General features: G+C 43.9%; 1 protein-coding gene across 1 annotated transcript in view; it reads right to left on the bottom strand.

Moving 5' to 3' along the window:
- The window catches only part of UTRN (utrophin), a 372,502-nt gene extending 360,677 nt beyond the window's left edge, over positions 1-11,825 (bottom strand). The window contains exons 1-2 of the mRNA XM_065057531.1: positions 11,593-11,825; positions 10,819-10,981 (exon numbers count right to left, since the gene is read on the bottom strand). Coding sequence (XP_064913603.1) covers positions 10,819-10,897 — 79 coding nt within the window. The 5' untranslated portion in view covers positions 10,898-10,981; positions 11,593-11,825. The remainder of the gene's footprint in view (positions 1-10,818; positions 10,982-11,592) is intronic.
- Between the last annotated feature and the right edge of the window lie 1,277 nt (positions 11,826-13,102).

A 13,102-nucleotide genomic window follows, 5' to 3' on the forward strand; every position in this document is an offset into this window, starting at 1 on the left:
AGGAAAAGAGCCGCTCCAGCTCTTTTGCTCTTCCTCTCAAGCGTTGTACAGCACACACTAAGGCAGTCAACTGCAGCCTTCCTCCAACTGGAAGACCATGAAGCTGAATGAGGTAGAGGAAGAACAGAGTACACACACACACACACAAGCAACTGCTGGGAAGAACGGAAGTATGATTTTCAAAAAGCAAGGTTTGAGGCTTTTTAGTTTATTTTGGGAATTATTTTTAACTGCATATCACATTCAAAAAAATATTATCATACTTGGAATTGAACAGAACATCTATTTTTAAATATTATTAAGTCACGAGTCATCCCCAGAAACAGGACACATGATAATAAATCAGTGTCACAAACAATTACAAAGTCACTCCGGCTGTAAATTAGCCTGGTTGACCATTCTGTGTGTCACCATGTTTCACATCAACCTCTGGTTTGTATGTGCCACAACACCTCTGTTGCGTTAAAGAGACTACATCTCAGACTCAAGATCCCACTTTTTAACTCCAGTTACTCCAAAGCATCTTCTTTCAACACCAAATTCTGATGGCCCAACCAGGTGTATACAGCGAGGCAAGTTTATACACTCAGGCAGAGGACAGGCTATCATAATTTATGTTTAAAACATGGAAGCTCAAATTGAGAAGCATAAATGTACCATTCTCGCCACTGATAGTTGACCAGCATTAGTACTAATAAGAGATGGGTAAGCAAAGTTATTCCTTTTGTCCAGCACATGTTCTTCCAGTTTGCTCCTTCTGTTCTGGGGGCTGCTTGATTTAACCTGTGTAACACATGAAGACAGCACTTGTTACCACCGAGTCACCTTCCCACCCGATGCTTCAGGCAGGACACAGAGCAGGACCTCACCTTCCCCACTGCATCCCCAGCATTAACTTCACAGTTTCTGTGACAGGGAATATGACTCCCAAACTAGCAATCAAGGGGTGATGACCCCCCAAAAGCAATGTGTTTCATGAGACCAGCTACTGTTCTTTTCCCCCATTGTATCCCCTCACTTAAGTGAAGCAAAAATATTTAAGTGAAGACCATTTCCTTTAAAGTTATGGTACCTTACAGCATGCAGAAGGCTCTGTCACACCGCAACTGCATTGTGTGCCTCGCTCAAAATTAAGTGATCTTTTAAAGTGAAGATAATCTGGGGATTTTCAGTTAGGAAGACTTTTTTTAAAAAAAAAAAAATCAAAAATGTGGGTTCTATCTCTATATTTGCTTCATGGAGATGAAAACACCCAATACTGTTAGCCACTATGTAAGCAAAGTAACCACTATCCTTAAACAATGATGAAATATTTAACACCGCCTGCTGAGAAAATTAGGTTATTACCATATAGTGAGAGAAAACCCACCCCAGCAGTTTACACGTAGAGAAGAAGGCCTCAAAGAGGTCAGGAAATTCTTAACTCAGATTTGGAAAGGCAAATAGCCTTCATGATCTAGCATGGAAATTATTTCCCCTCTTAGAACAAACATGAACCACAAAATACAATTTACATGGAACTCATTAACTTTGAGTTTCCTAAGTTTTAGGAATCACTTCATTACAGGCTAAAATAAAATGTTTATAAACAGATAATTTGGATTTAAAAAAAAATAAATCTAAAATTTGGTTCTTTTTGGGTCAATGCCTCACTTCTCCTTTAGAGGAGGGTCTACATAAAGACCGTGAGAAGTCAGTCCTGAAACCTCACAGCAGGTTCTCATGCTGCTGTGTGCACAGGCATACGTAAGAAAGATGCAGACAATGCATTAATCTTTTAGGCATAAAAAAAGGCATTTTTTGAAACTCTGAAGAGGTTTAATTCAAAGAGGGGCTCTGCTGTAGGACAAAGAAGTAACAGACACCACTGCAGCTGATGCAGCAGTTTTTCCTCCCCTGCATCTCAATAGCTCTGTAAGTCTCAACTGATCTAGTTCTCTTTGGATCAGAAAGCACCAAGAGAAGCTTCGATGTGGAAACCATGCCACAAACTGATGCCATCAGTTCCCCAATACCCATAAACAGAAGGGAAAAGGTTTTCCCAGTAGTGGTATGATGCACCTGGGCACTTGAATCTTTTTGCTAGAGCCAGAGTACATTTGCTAAAACTGCACATCTACCCAATGTTTTTTATGCATTGGTCTTCACTAGGGGGGGAAAGGAAGAGGGGAAAGAGGGATCTGGTAAGGCAGCAGTGCAGAACACCTGGTGAGAAGCCTCGTATCTACAGAGGCTCTGTAAAGTACCTCACTAAAATTAGAGAGAAGAGATGGTGTTCAGTCTCCTTTCCTTTAATATTGTTTTTCCTGTAATTAAGAAGGAACTTTCTGTTAACATTCAGAGGACAAATAATGAGCCTGAACTAGGTTTCAATAGCCTTAAATAAACCAAAGCACAGAGTGGCATGACATTTGTGACATGGGAAGAAGCTTATTTGAACTCTTCCTTCCTCTTTCTTTCATTCAATTTCGGACACACTAGTAGTGCACTTAGTATGAAATTCACCTCCACATTAACACAATGGTCAACATTTGACTTATCCTATCAAGATAGCAACATTATCTTCCAAAAGCATGTTTCACAGCTTTAATAAATCCTCAAACATCCAGTGAAACCAGACCAGTGTTTTTTCTGGGGGGCAGGCTTAAAAGTGTCCTTTTGTCCTGAATTCTCAATATTCAAACAATAATGCCTAATTTGGAGGGGGGTTGTGCAAATAAAGAAGAAAAAAGCAACAACAACATGCACCTGCAGCAGCCTGGAGCATTTACTTCCACCCTCCATACACCAGGTAGAAACAGCATCCCCCCCTGCAACTACACAAGTCTGACACTCTGCCAGACAGACTATTCTGTTCCTCTGCACAGATCATAAAGTGTGCAAATATATTTTCTGAGTAGAAAAAACAGACTGAATAATTCACATCTGTACTGTGACCTTCAATAACTCTCAGATTAAACTTAATAAACTCTACTCTGAATGAACAGTGTGTTAAATTAGCTAAAAATTGATTTTTTTTTTTTTGAAAGCTCAGCAAATTAAACTAGCAGGCTCTAAATTGAGCACTACAGCCAGGTCCCAAAGAAAAAAAAAATCAAAAGGAAGCTACTAGACTTTCAGTTTCCACGAAAGCTTTTCTCAAGAATGAAGCATGGCATTAACACAATGCGTTCCCATGAATTTCCATGAGAAGCCTCATCCAAGAACAAGATGTACACGTAGAAACCAGAAAAAGAGAGCAATGAACTCTCTCTGGAACCTATTTATGCTGACCATAGCTGTTGTTCATTATTAAGTTATAAGAGAAGTAAAAGCTTAGAAAGAGGGAATAGAAAGGTCTTAGTCTGTTGTTATTTAAATAGTACTTTATTATCTTACTTTAATACAATTGTATTTTATAATATAGCTATTAAAATAACATAGAAACCAAAAGGCTTCACCCTATTCCCAGCATGGTCCCATAAAATGTTCAAGTAGATCTCCTCTGTTTGTTATTCATGCATAGACTGCTCTTTTTTGCTCATCTTGGATAGCCTGGTAAATTGACAACAAGAAAAAAGCTAGCAAAAATTTTAGAACTTATCTGTCACAACACTTTTCTCTGATCAATAATTTGTAACATAACATTTTAGGAACATATTCCAACTTTGGTCCTCTGCCATGATCTAAATTAGGAGGGAAGCAAAAAACACATTTGATGCTAGGCAATAAATGCAGAGTACAAAGGAACTAACTAAAGTTATTTGTGGCATGAATTACATAGACCCAAAGTATGTTGTTTTGTGGCTGAAGTGCTTGTTTCTCAACAGCTAAATGCATAAGCCAGTGACCGCCCTTATAAATTTGCTTAATTCCTCTACAAAATCTCTCAGTTTTTGGATGGTGGATCCTCCTGGTTTTTGAAGTTGAGGGGAAATGGTGTTAAAGTTCAGAAAGGAGCTTAATTACCGATAATTAACAGCTGAAAATTATTGCTGCACACTCCTTATATTGATCAGCAAAATAACCTTAATAATACATATCTAATGTCTGTCTTGTAGCCACATCCTTTCCTACCAGTATGTATCCAGTGTTTTTGAGACAGAAGCTGGTCTTTTACCAAAACACACAGCCACCCTATCTCCCACCAGCTAAAGACTCAGCAGCTCTTCAACACTTCTTCCACACCCAGCAGAAGACCCCACACCTGAGAAGAGACTAGGCTGCTAGAGAATGCTTCCCCAGCACAGAGCTGCCCTGTTGCAAGAGAAACTACCAACGAGGCTAAGCAATGCTCAAGTTATTCCTCTCCAGCACCTCAACACATCTGATGCACCTGTCCCATGCACACTGAGTAATGAATATCTAAAAATGCAAATTATCAAAGAACGAGCACATTTCTGACTGTAAGAAACCTTTACAAAAAGGCCACTGTCACAGTTGAACATGGTCCCTACTAAATAACCAGCCTCCCCTGCATCACTGGGGCTCACATCCAGAGCTGGTCAGACAGTCAGAGGGAAGACACAGCCCATTACACAACCAGACAGACTCAACCCTACCCTTGGCAGATGGAACTGTGACTGCTCACACTCCCCAATACACCTGACCACCTTGTGCAGCTTCCCCACCAATGACCAGCACACAGTCCAGCCCCAGCCTCCCCATCCACCATCCACAGCCAGGTAAGAAGAGTCTCCTGGCTGCCCAGACACACACCTGGAGTCATGGCCAGCAACTCTGTACCAGCCTCAGCCTGCTGGTCCCACAGACAACTGACTAGAAGAGATAACTGCAAACATTCTCATTTTTGTTCAGTTATACTTCTTTTGGCTCCACTCGGGGCTGAGCTAAACTCAGTTACAATAGTTAAAGTAAGCTTTTCTTTTTACTCTCTCCAAAGGCAGTGTCAGGTGGTTTGATGTCCTTCCAAAAAAAGAGGTCCAAAGATGTCATATCCTAATAAATAAACAAATGGCACTTTCTGGCCCCTCCTTATTAACAGCAGATGTTTCACTGACTCTGCAGCTGTGTATATTTACAAGTCAGTAGTTTCTTGCCTCATTCCCAAAACTACAGCTTGCAACAGAGCCATATCATTGTCTTGTTGTCAAACCCACGTGTGCCAGAGGGTTCTTCTATTTCCTTAGCCTGTTATTTTTGTTGCTACCTTTAGAACTCCCAGCTTTCTTCTAAGGATATACTGTCAGTTTCTGAAATTACAGCTCAGCTTGCTTCCCCATTTCATTCCAGAAACACACTGGGGGAGGGGAGGAAGACATAAAACAGACTTCTGACAAAGTATGGAACACTATAAGTTATTCTTTCATCAACACAATGAAAAGTCAGACAGTGCAACTCCTCCCTCCCACCTCACGATGTTTAAACCCTGTTATTCATTCTTCAGACTGTGATTAAGGCATCCAAATAAATGCAGTTCGCCCCAACTTCGTGCAAGGAGCATCTCAGCTTGCAGGATGGGTGGGAAGAGCTGAGCTCTTCTAATTGTGTATTTTCCTTTGAAGGAGGGACACTGTACAACACATGAAAAGTACATCACACAGGCTCTGAGCACCCCAATCCATGCTGATACCTGGCATCAGAGCAGTTATACTGTCCTGAAACAACAAGAGCTCAGCTCAAGCCCACGCGCCCTTTCCCTTCCACACCTACACTGAATTACCTATATTCCAGTCCATCTTCCCAATTACTTGCATTCAAAAGATGTTAATAACAATACTGCCCTACTTCTTCCTGCTCACACCATGGACATGTGGTTCTGCTAGGAAAACTAGTCAAGGCAAGGAGGAAAATGATGAGCAATTACTGAGAAGTGTTAAAACAGTACAGTGAATTCTTTGCTCAGCTGCCCAATACTTTGAACTGTGTTCATTTATTCTCACATAAAAATATTTTTATTAGACTGTATGAGATTGCTCCTTCTTTCCTCAGACTTGAGTAGGGGACACCAAGTTTCAAGGAGCGCTGGGGGACGTGGAGCCAGGAGCTCTGCACTGCTCCTGGTCAGCCTCTCACCAGGGGAGCCTCATTGGCAGGGGGTCCCACACCACCGGCAGCTGCTTCTCCCCACCCTGACTTTTCAACCTCTTTAGAAACACTTAGCACACTGCACACAGTGCCTCACATAGCAGCCCTTGCCCAGGGTTATTTCTTCATTTCCTGGCAGAGAATGTGCAAATCAATGGGCTGCTTTTATGGTTTGGGTTGTTGGTTTTTTTTTTTTCCTCCCCAAGGAGCCTTGATTTCTATTCCAAGGCAAAGTCGTGCTTCAAGCACATGGAGCAGCATATGTTATTTCTTCACCTACCAATCAAGAGACTAGAAGAAACCAGCCTGGTACTTATATATCTGCCATTTCATAAACGTTAGGCAATACCCTAGAACTGTCTTCACTGCAGCATCCAATCTGTCCCCAGCAGACAGCGCAAGAAAAGGAGGCAATATAAACGGCAGAGAGGAGCCAGGCTACAGCAACTTAAAGTTTAGTTCTGAAAAACAGTCATTTTAGTGGCTATAAATAAGGAGCAGCAAGTTTGTCACTTGTCTTTAACACCTTGTCCACACACACTGCACGAATGTCCCTGAAGAGTTGTCACAGTGCAAAACCAGCTACACCAACTCTGCGCCCACTTCACGAATCCTAAGGGTCTGCCTGCAACTATACTGACTCCTAGCCATTTCACACCAATGGAGTCAAAAATGACAAATGGGAAGCAAGGTGTATGGCCTGTAGCAACCTGGCAGTGAGAGGCACAACCAAAGGAACTGGTTCCAAAGGCAACCACAGGGCAGGGAGATCCCGGAGCAAGGGGGCTGCCAGCCAAGTAAGCATTTCTTCATAGGGACAGACGACAGCAGCAGTTCTCAGAGCAAGCCTTGCCCAAGAACTCCAAAAATAACTTATGATTTCTCAAACCAGTCTTTCAGTCAAATATGTTTAGTGTAATTAAAAATGAAAGGTAGATGAGGAAAATTAAGTTCCCCTCAATTTAGACAGGAACTCATATCTTAAAATGCACCAGAGGCATAGAGTAATCTTCCAGAAATGTTTTTCCTGTCACTTCTTACTGTTTAATTATATATTACCATTCCAAGCTGCCATGACAGATTTTAAGTGAGTTTGTCTTTTCTCCATAATTAATCATAGCAAAGACTCATCTGTTCTTCAAGCCGCATGATGACAGCACTGTTTTCACCACTGTAAGGCAATCATCCCACAGCATTCCTTCCCGAAAGCTATTGCAAAGAGAAAAACTCACCTATCTGCACAAGATGCCTTTCAATGATATAAATCAGTTCCATATACATTACTTCACACTACAGGGAAGTAAAAAGGGGAAAACTGCTTTTCCATATCAAGCATTCATACAGATGCACAGGCTAATAATGCTAAATAAATGCCAATATTATATATACACCAAACATAACCATCCAGGAACAAGTATCCTACCCCTTAGACGTCAGACTCTCAGAGCCACCATCTGCCACTGGTGCAGCAGGAAGGGAGGCAAAAAAGACACTTAGTTGTTCTGGGACCATAAGGCAGCCTCCCTTATAATTACCATAGCTAGCACAGTTACTTTAAAGGCAGCTTTGGTCACCATCATATTCTATTTAAAGTGCAGAAGATGCATCTTTGAAAATAACTTGTATCTACACATAGATCAGTAATAACAAACTACCTAATCAAAGAAAAGCCATATACAAACCAGAACATAACAAATATTAATTGAACAAGAGAAAGGAGTGTCACTTTCTTTTTCTAGAATCATAAGTCACAAAAGCGAGATTTCTAGAAAAACAAAACAAAAACAAAAAACAACTCTCTTGCTTTGGGTAATCCATCATTTATTAGTTACAACAGCTACAGCATACACAGTGTTCATAGAAAGAAAGTTTTCTTGCTGACTACTGAAAGAATAAATATTCTCAACATAATCAATAACATACATAGATCTCTGTTCCAAGTGTCTTATTCTTCATCCCCTCAGTTTGAACTCCTCAAAGGATGAATTAGATACTTGCAAATTTACTTTTCCCATCTGTGAAAGCCTGTGACACACACTTTTTTTCACAAGCGACAAATAAAAACAAACCTGCTGTTAACTTATTTTGATTGCTCTCCTACATACTTCACATATTACGCTTGTACTTTTCCAATTACAAATCATTAAGAAAAAAACTTACATGGCCAGTTCTGCTAGAAAAAAACGGCATAGATGGGCACCACACAAAGCTGAGCAGCAGTAAAACTTCACGTGTCTTATTACAGTCTCATAACAGTAACTTCGAATTAAAGCTCAAGTTTTCAACAGCCAATCACTGCATTGACATTGCCACCTTTATGGCTTTCTAGCTGCTTCCCACTTTTCCAAAGCAAGACAACTGAAGCGTACTGCCTACAAAAAGACTATATATTCCGTTTGAGGGACTGCTAAAGACTAACGTTTACATTTGTATCCTTGTATCCAAATATTTAGAAACATTTTTACCAGTACCACTCTTTGTTAAGGGCTGACCTCCCAAAGAGTCTTGCATTCTAAATGACCTTTTTTTTTTTTTTTTTAACTCCGAAGTTATAACAAAGTATCAGGTTTGGCCATATATCTTAACCACCACTTTCAGAAGATTAATGTTTTTAAACCACCACCATAGAAGAAAAACACATTGCAAGAGACAGAAAATTGCTCAGGAGAACACAGAGAGAAAGTGACATTTACACAAGATGCTATACAGCTCTCATTTACAAGAATAAACTGTTTTCAGTGTTCTCAACTTAAAAAATGCATAGGAACAACATGCACTTAAAAATACTATGACATATTAAACCATTTAAAGATTTTGGCCCACTGGAAGTGAGCTTTGTATTTTATTAAGTAAGGGTGAAAACATTAAATGCATTTTTGCATGCCCTCTCTAATCAAAGTGTTAGAGATTTCCTGTATCACAGATGATGATCTTATAGAGTAGCAGAATAACAGCCCATTTTCCATGACAAAGGAAAAAAAATGCAGCAATCTTAAACCTTGGCTGGTTCTGCTCTCCATAGCCTCACAACTCAAACAGACCCCTAGCTACCTCAAATATTACTGTTATAGGGCAATGCTTCTACTGTACTCCAGTCACTCATACTGTGAAGAATATCCTGCACTAGATAAGTCTTTCCAAAGCCAGCTCAGTTTTCCTTTCTAAGTATCAAAATGAGAATTCTTTTTTCCAGATATCTAGGAAAAATGGAAGTAGAGCTTGTAATATTTTTTCCCCAGCCCTGACAACTACCCTTTAATTTGCTGCCATCTGTACTTCAGCAAACTTCAGCCCTTTCATTAGGAAATCCATCCCACAGATTTACTTGTAGGGAATGGTTCAGATCCGAGTTGTGTCGTACAGTAACTAACTAGAAGAAATCACACGTCCAGATCCAACTCAGTGTATTATTTAGAAAATCTGAGCTATTTAAGACCAATCTTCACTCACCATTTTTAGTTTAATGCACAAGTCTTTTGGCCTTGAGTCTTAGAACGTGCATCATTTTCTCATTAACAGAGAAGTTAAAGTGGTTGTAATAGGAGATTTACAATCATCTGCCTTAACCAAAACAACAGAACTTACTGACCAACTTGTTCATCCAAGGAAAACCTCAAATACAGCCATATTTCCTCAGACATCCAGTAAAATGGTAGTACTTGCATACATATATGCATGCAAACTGCCTGCAAGCCACCCCAAACTCAGAGCCCTTAAAGGTGCTGACTACACACTTATAATCAAAGTTATGTCCAGGGGTTTCAAAATAACAGCAGAAAATATAAACAAGCACTACAGAAACTGAGATAGAAATGCTTGTAGTTTTACATTTCATAAACTGTACTTGTAGAAGTTAAGAGGAAGACTTCTTCCACAAAGTTGTCATTTCTTAGACCTCCTCTTGCTGAGGAACAAGTTACTCAAAGACCAACACAATCCAGATTCCACATCCTGCGTAACCTGACATCAAATCGCCACCAACCAAAGAGCTACAGTTTTTTAACGTATGGAACGTTTAAAAAATATCCTCCTGTGTTTCAGATACCAAAAGAAACCCTTCTGACAACAGAAGCCTTGTGCATTTAAGAGAGAAAAGAGAACCTTTGAGGATAGAGAAGTGAGCAGCCAGTGTCTGCATGTAGCATAAATTTCTACCAAGGTTTAATCAACTTCTTGTGCCCTTCTAAAGTCTCTGCTCTCCCCCTGCTAAAATGCGGGTACCTCCTCGCCCACCACAGCATCCACCAGAGCCTCAGAAGACTCAAACATACAAGCAACAAAAAAAAACGCCATGTTTTTCCAATAACCTTCAGATCTGCTACATGAATGTTTTACTAGAGGAAATGCCTGAGCAAGTAGCCTTAGACAACTGTTTTACGTTAAGGAGGAAGCACATTAATTTACTGCACAAGTACTACCGTGATGCACTTTTAGGAGGTGCAGTATTGTGGCCACAGTTGCCATTTTCAGTGTCTGAGAATAAACATAAAAGCTGCCAACACTAGGTTGCATAAGAGTACTTTAAGCACATAGTTATTTACAAAGGCAGAGGTAATTATAATGCAGAAGGTGGATCCCAAACAGACTTGACTAACACTGTCAAAAAAAACCCAAAGATCTGCAATTACTACTACTTAATTGTAGGACAGCTGCATGAACAGCCTCAGTTGCTCACTGTACCACCAAAATACAGCCAAAAAAGAAGTCAGAAAAAAGCGCGCTGTTTAAGAACACAAGCTGATGTCAGAAGCTAGGCATAGGAAAAAAATAAGAAAACACCATTTGTGCTACCTGATCTGGACTTGATGATGTCGCTGAACTCGCTGTGTCCCCCACCGGGTCCTTCCTCCTGGTCCGAGACGCTGGCCATGCTCACGAGCTTGGGAACGTCACAGGCTCAGCCTAAATCCGTCGGGCGAGGGTTCCCATGGAGGGCCCGGCTCCGCACCAGCGCCTGCAGGGCAGAACCAGGAACAGTGGCATCAGAAGTCCACGGGCCACACCAGGCGTGACTCCGCTGGCAGAGCAAGGGAGCCCCGCTCCTGCCGGGCTGGGGCATGTGCCAGCTGGGAAGGGACTAAGGGCAGCCGCGCTCCTCCGGCCGGCCCGATAGCGTGAGAGCCACCTGTGGGAGAAGCCGCGAAGCCCCTCTCCCGGGCAGGGGCAGCCGAGCCCCGCGGGACGGGCCCCGCACACAACCCCGGACGGCTCCCCGCCCGCCCCGAAAGAGTCGCTGCCACCCCCACTCCCCCAGAGGGGATTTTGACCCAGCGGGTGGCCAGGCGTGCGGGCACCTCCTCCCGGGGGGGTGAGCAGCCGCCCCTCGCCCGGCTGCCCCTCCGCCCCGGCTGCTCCTCTGCCGCCCCGCACCGGCACCGCCGCCCCACCCGCAGGTGCGCCCGCCGAGGGGTTTACGCCTTCCGCCCCCTTTTACCGGCTCAGAGTCAGAGAACTAACTTTCCCTTTCCCGCCCCTCCCTCCCCCGGAGCCGCGGTGCCCGTCGTCCCACCCCGCTCACAGAGGTGCCAGGGCACCCGCCGAGAGCAACCCACCGCCGCCACTTACCCCTCGGGCACGGCGGCGGTAGGCGGTCCCGCTGCCCCCACGGCACAGCCCGCTCCGGCTCCTCCCCGCGCCCCGTCCCCCGGCAGCGGCGGTTCCCGCGGCGCTGCGCTGGCGGACCCACAACTTTCCGTGCGAGCTACTGTCGCCGCCGCCGCTCCTCCTCCGGCCCTCCCGGCCCTGCGGCCGCTCCTCCCTCGGTCCCGGAGCCCCTTTGTTCGCGGGGCCAGCGCCACAGCTACGGGAGAGCCGGCCCAGCCGCGCGGCCCCTTCTCTAGAGGGAGCGGGAGGGGCGGGGCGGAGCCCCCGCGGGCCCCGGCCGGGACGGGGCGTGGCAGAGAGGGGCGGGGAGAGGCCCGGCCCCGCCCCGCCCCGGGCCCGCGGGCGGTTCCCGTCCCGGCCCCGCAGGGCCCCAGCACCGGCGGCTGAGGCGGGGCCGGCGGCAGGAACCGCTCCGCTCCTCCCCGGGGCCTTCCCGGCCTCACCTGTGCGCTCCCGCCTCTCCTCTCTGTTCCTTTTTCCCCCAAATAAAAGTGCGGTCGCACGGCGAGTCTCGCTGCTTGCTCGCCCTGTTAGCACCGAAGTCGCACGGCAAAGGAGCACGACAAAACCTGAGGGACGTTTAGGACGTCTCCAGACCCAGCAGCAGGAAAGTCGCCGGTTTTGGGCGAGTGTCCCAGCTCCATCTCACGGGGTCGCTTGGCAGCTAGAAGTGCCGGGTGGTTTTCAGCAAAGGAACAGCATGGATCAGGAAAACTGTGCTGCGCTGGACAGCGGGGATCTGTAGTCATTTTTTTAATGTATGATCAGACATATATGTTAATAAAATACTTAGCTCACACTAAGTAATTTATTGTCACATTTGCAATCTGGGAATGAGCACACTCACATTTGCTCAGGCAGGTAATGGTTCCTCACCTGTGCTGCAAGGCTGCTGAACACGTGGCCCGTATCTATCTGGGTAAGCATTAGTCTGAAGTTTCAGCCATACCCAAGAGACACCATAGTTGAGTAATTCCTCTGTGTTACCTGCCTGGCCTCAGCTGCTGGCCCAAAACGTTTTCAAGGCCAGATGCATTCCCACCATTGAGTACCTCACTGCCTTAATAACAAAACCAGGTATCAGCCAGCAGTCTGCAGAAAAGGTGACAAATTTATTGGCTGGAAGAAAGGAGGGAGCGCAGGTTTAGCAACGTGTCCATTTTGTATCTCCAGGTGAACAGAAACTGGTAGCAATGAAATGAGAAAGATGTGTCTTCCAAGGTCTTTTTTCTTACCACTACACAGCTCGTGAGTTCACTAGGCACTACAAATAACAATAATAAACAAACACTGTGTGTATTTTAGCCTCAGCTAACTTTGATATTTACCCGTACATTACTATTTCCCCCAAGGAAAAAAAAAAAGAGATACCTCAAAGAAACAAAACAAGCCACCTCTAAATTATTATTATCATAATTTTAACTGCATTTAACATTTTTTCCTCAGCCTTTGATCTCTGCAGAACATGTGT

Source organism: Columba livia, chromosome 3 (assembly GCF_036013475.1).
Source record: "Columba livia isolate bColLiv1 breed racing homer chromosome 3, bColLiv1.pat.W.v2, whole genome shotgun sequence".
In the NCBI taxonomy this organism is placed as follows: Eukaryota; Metazoa; Chordata; class Aves; order Columbiformes; family Columbidae; genus Columba; species Columba livia.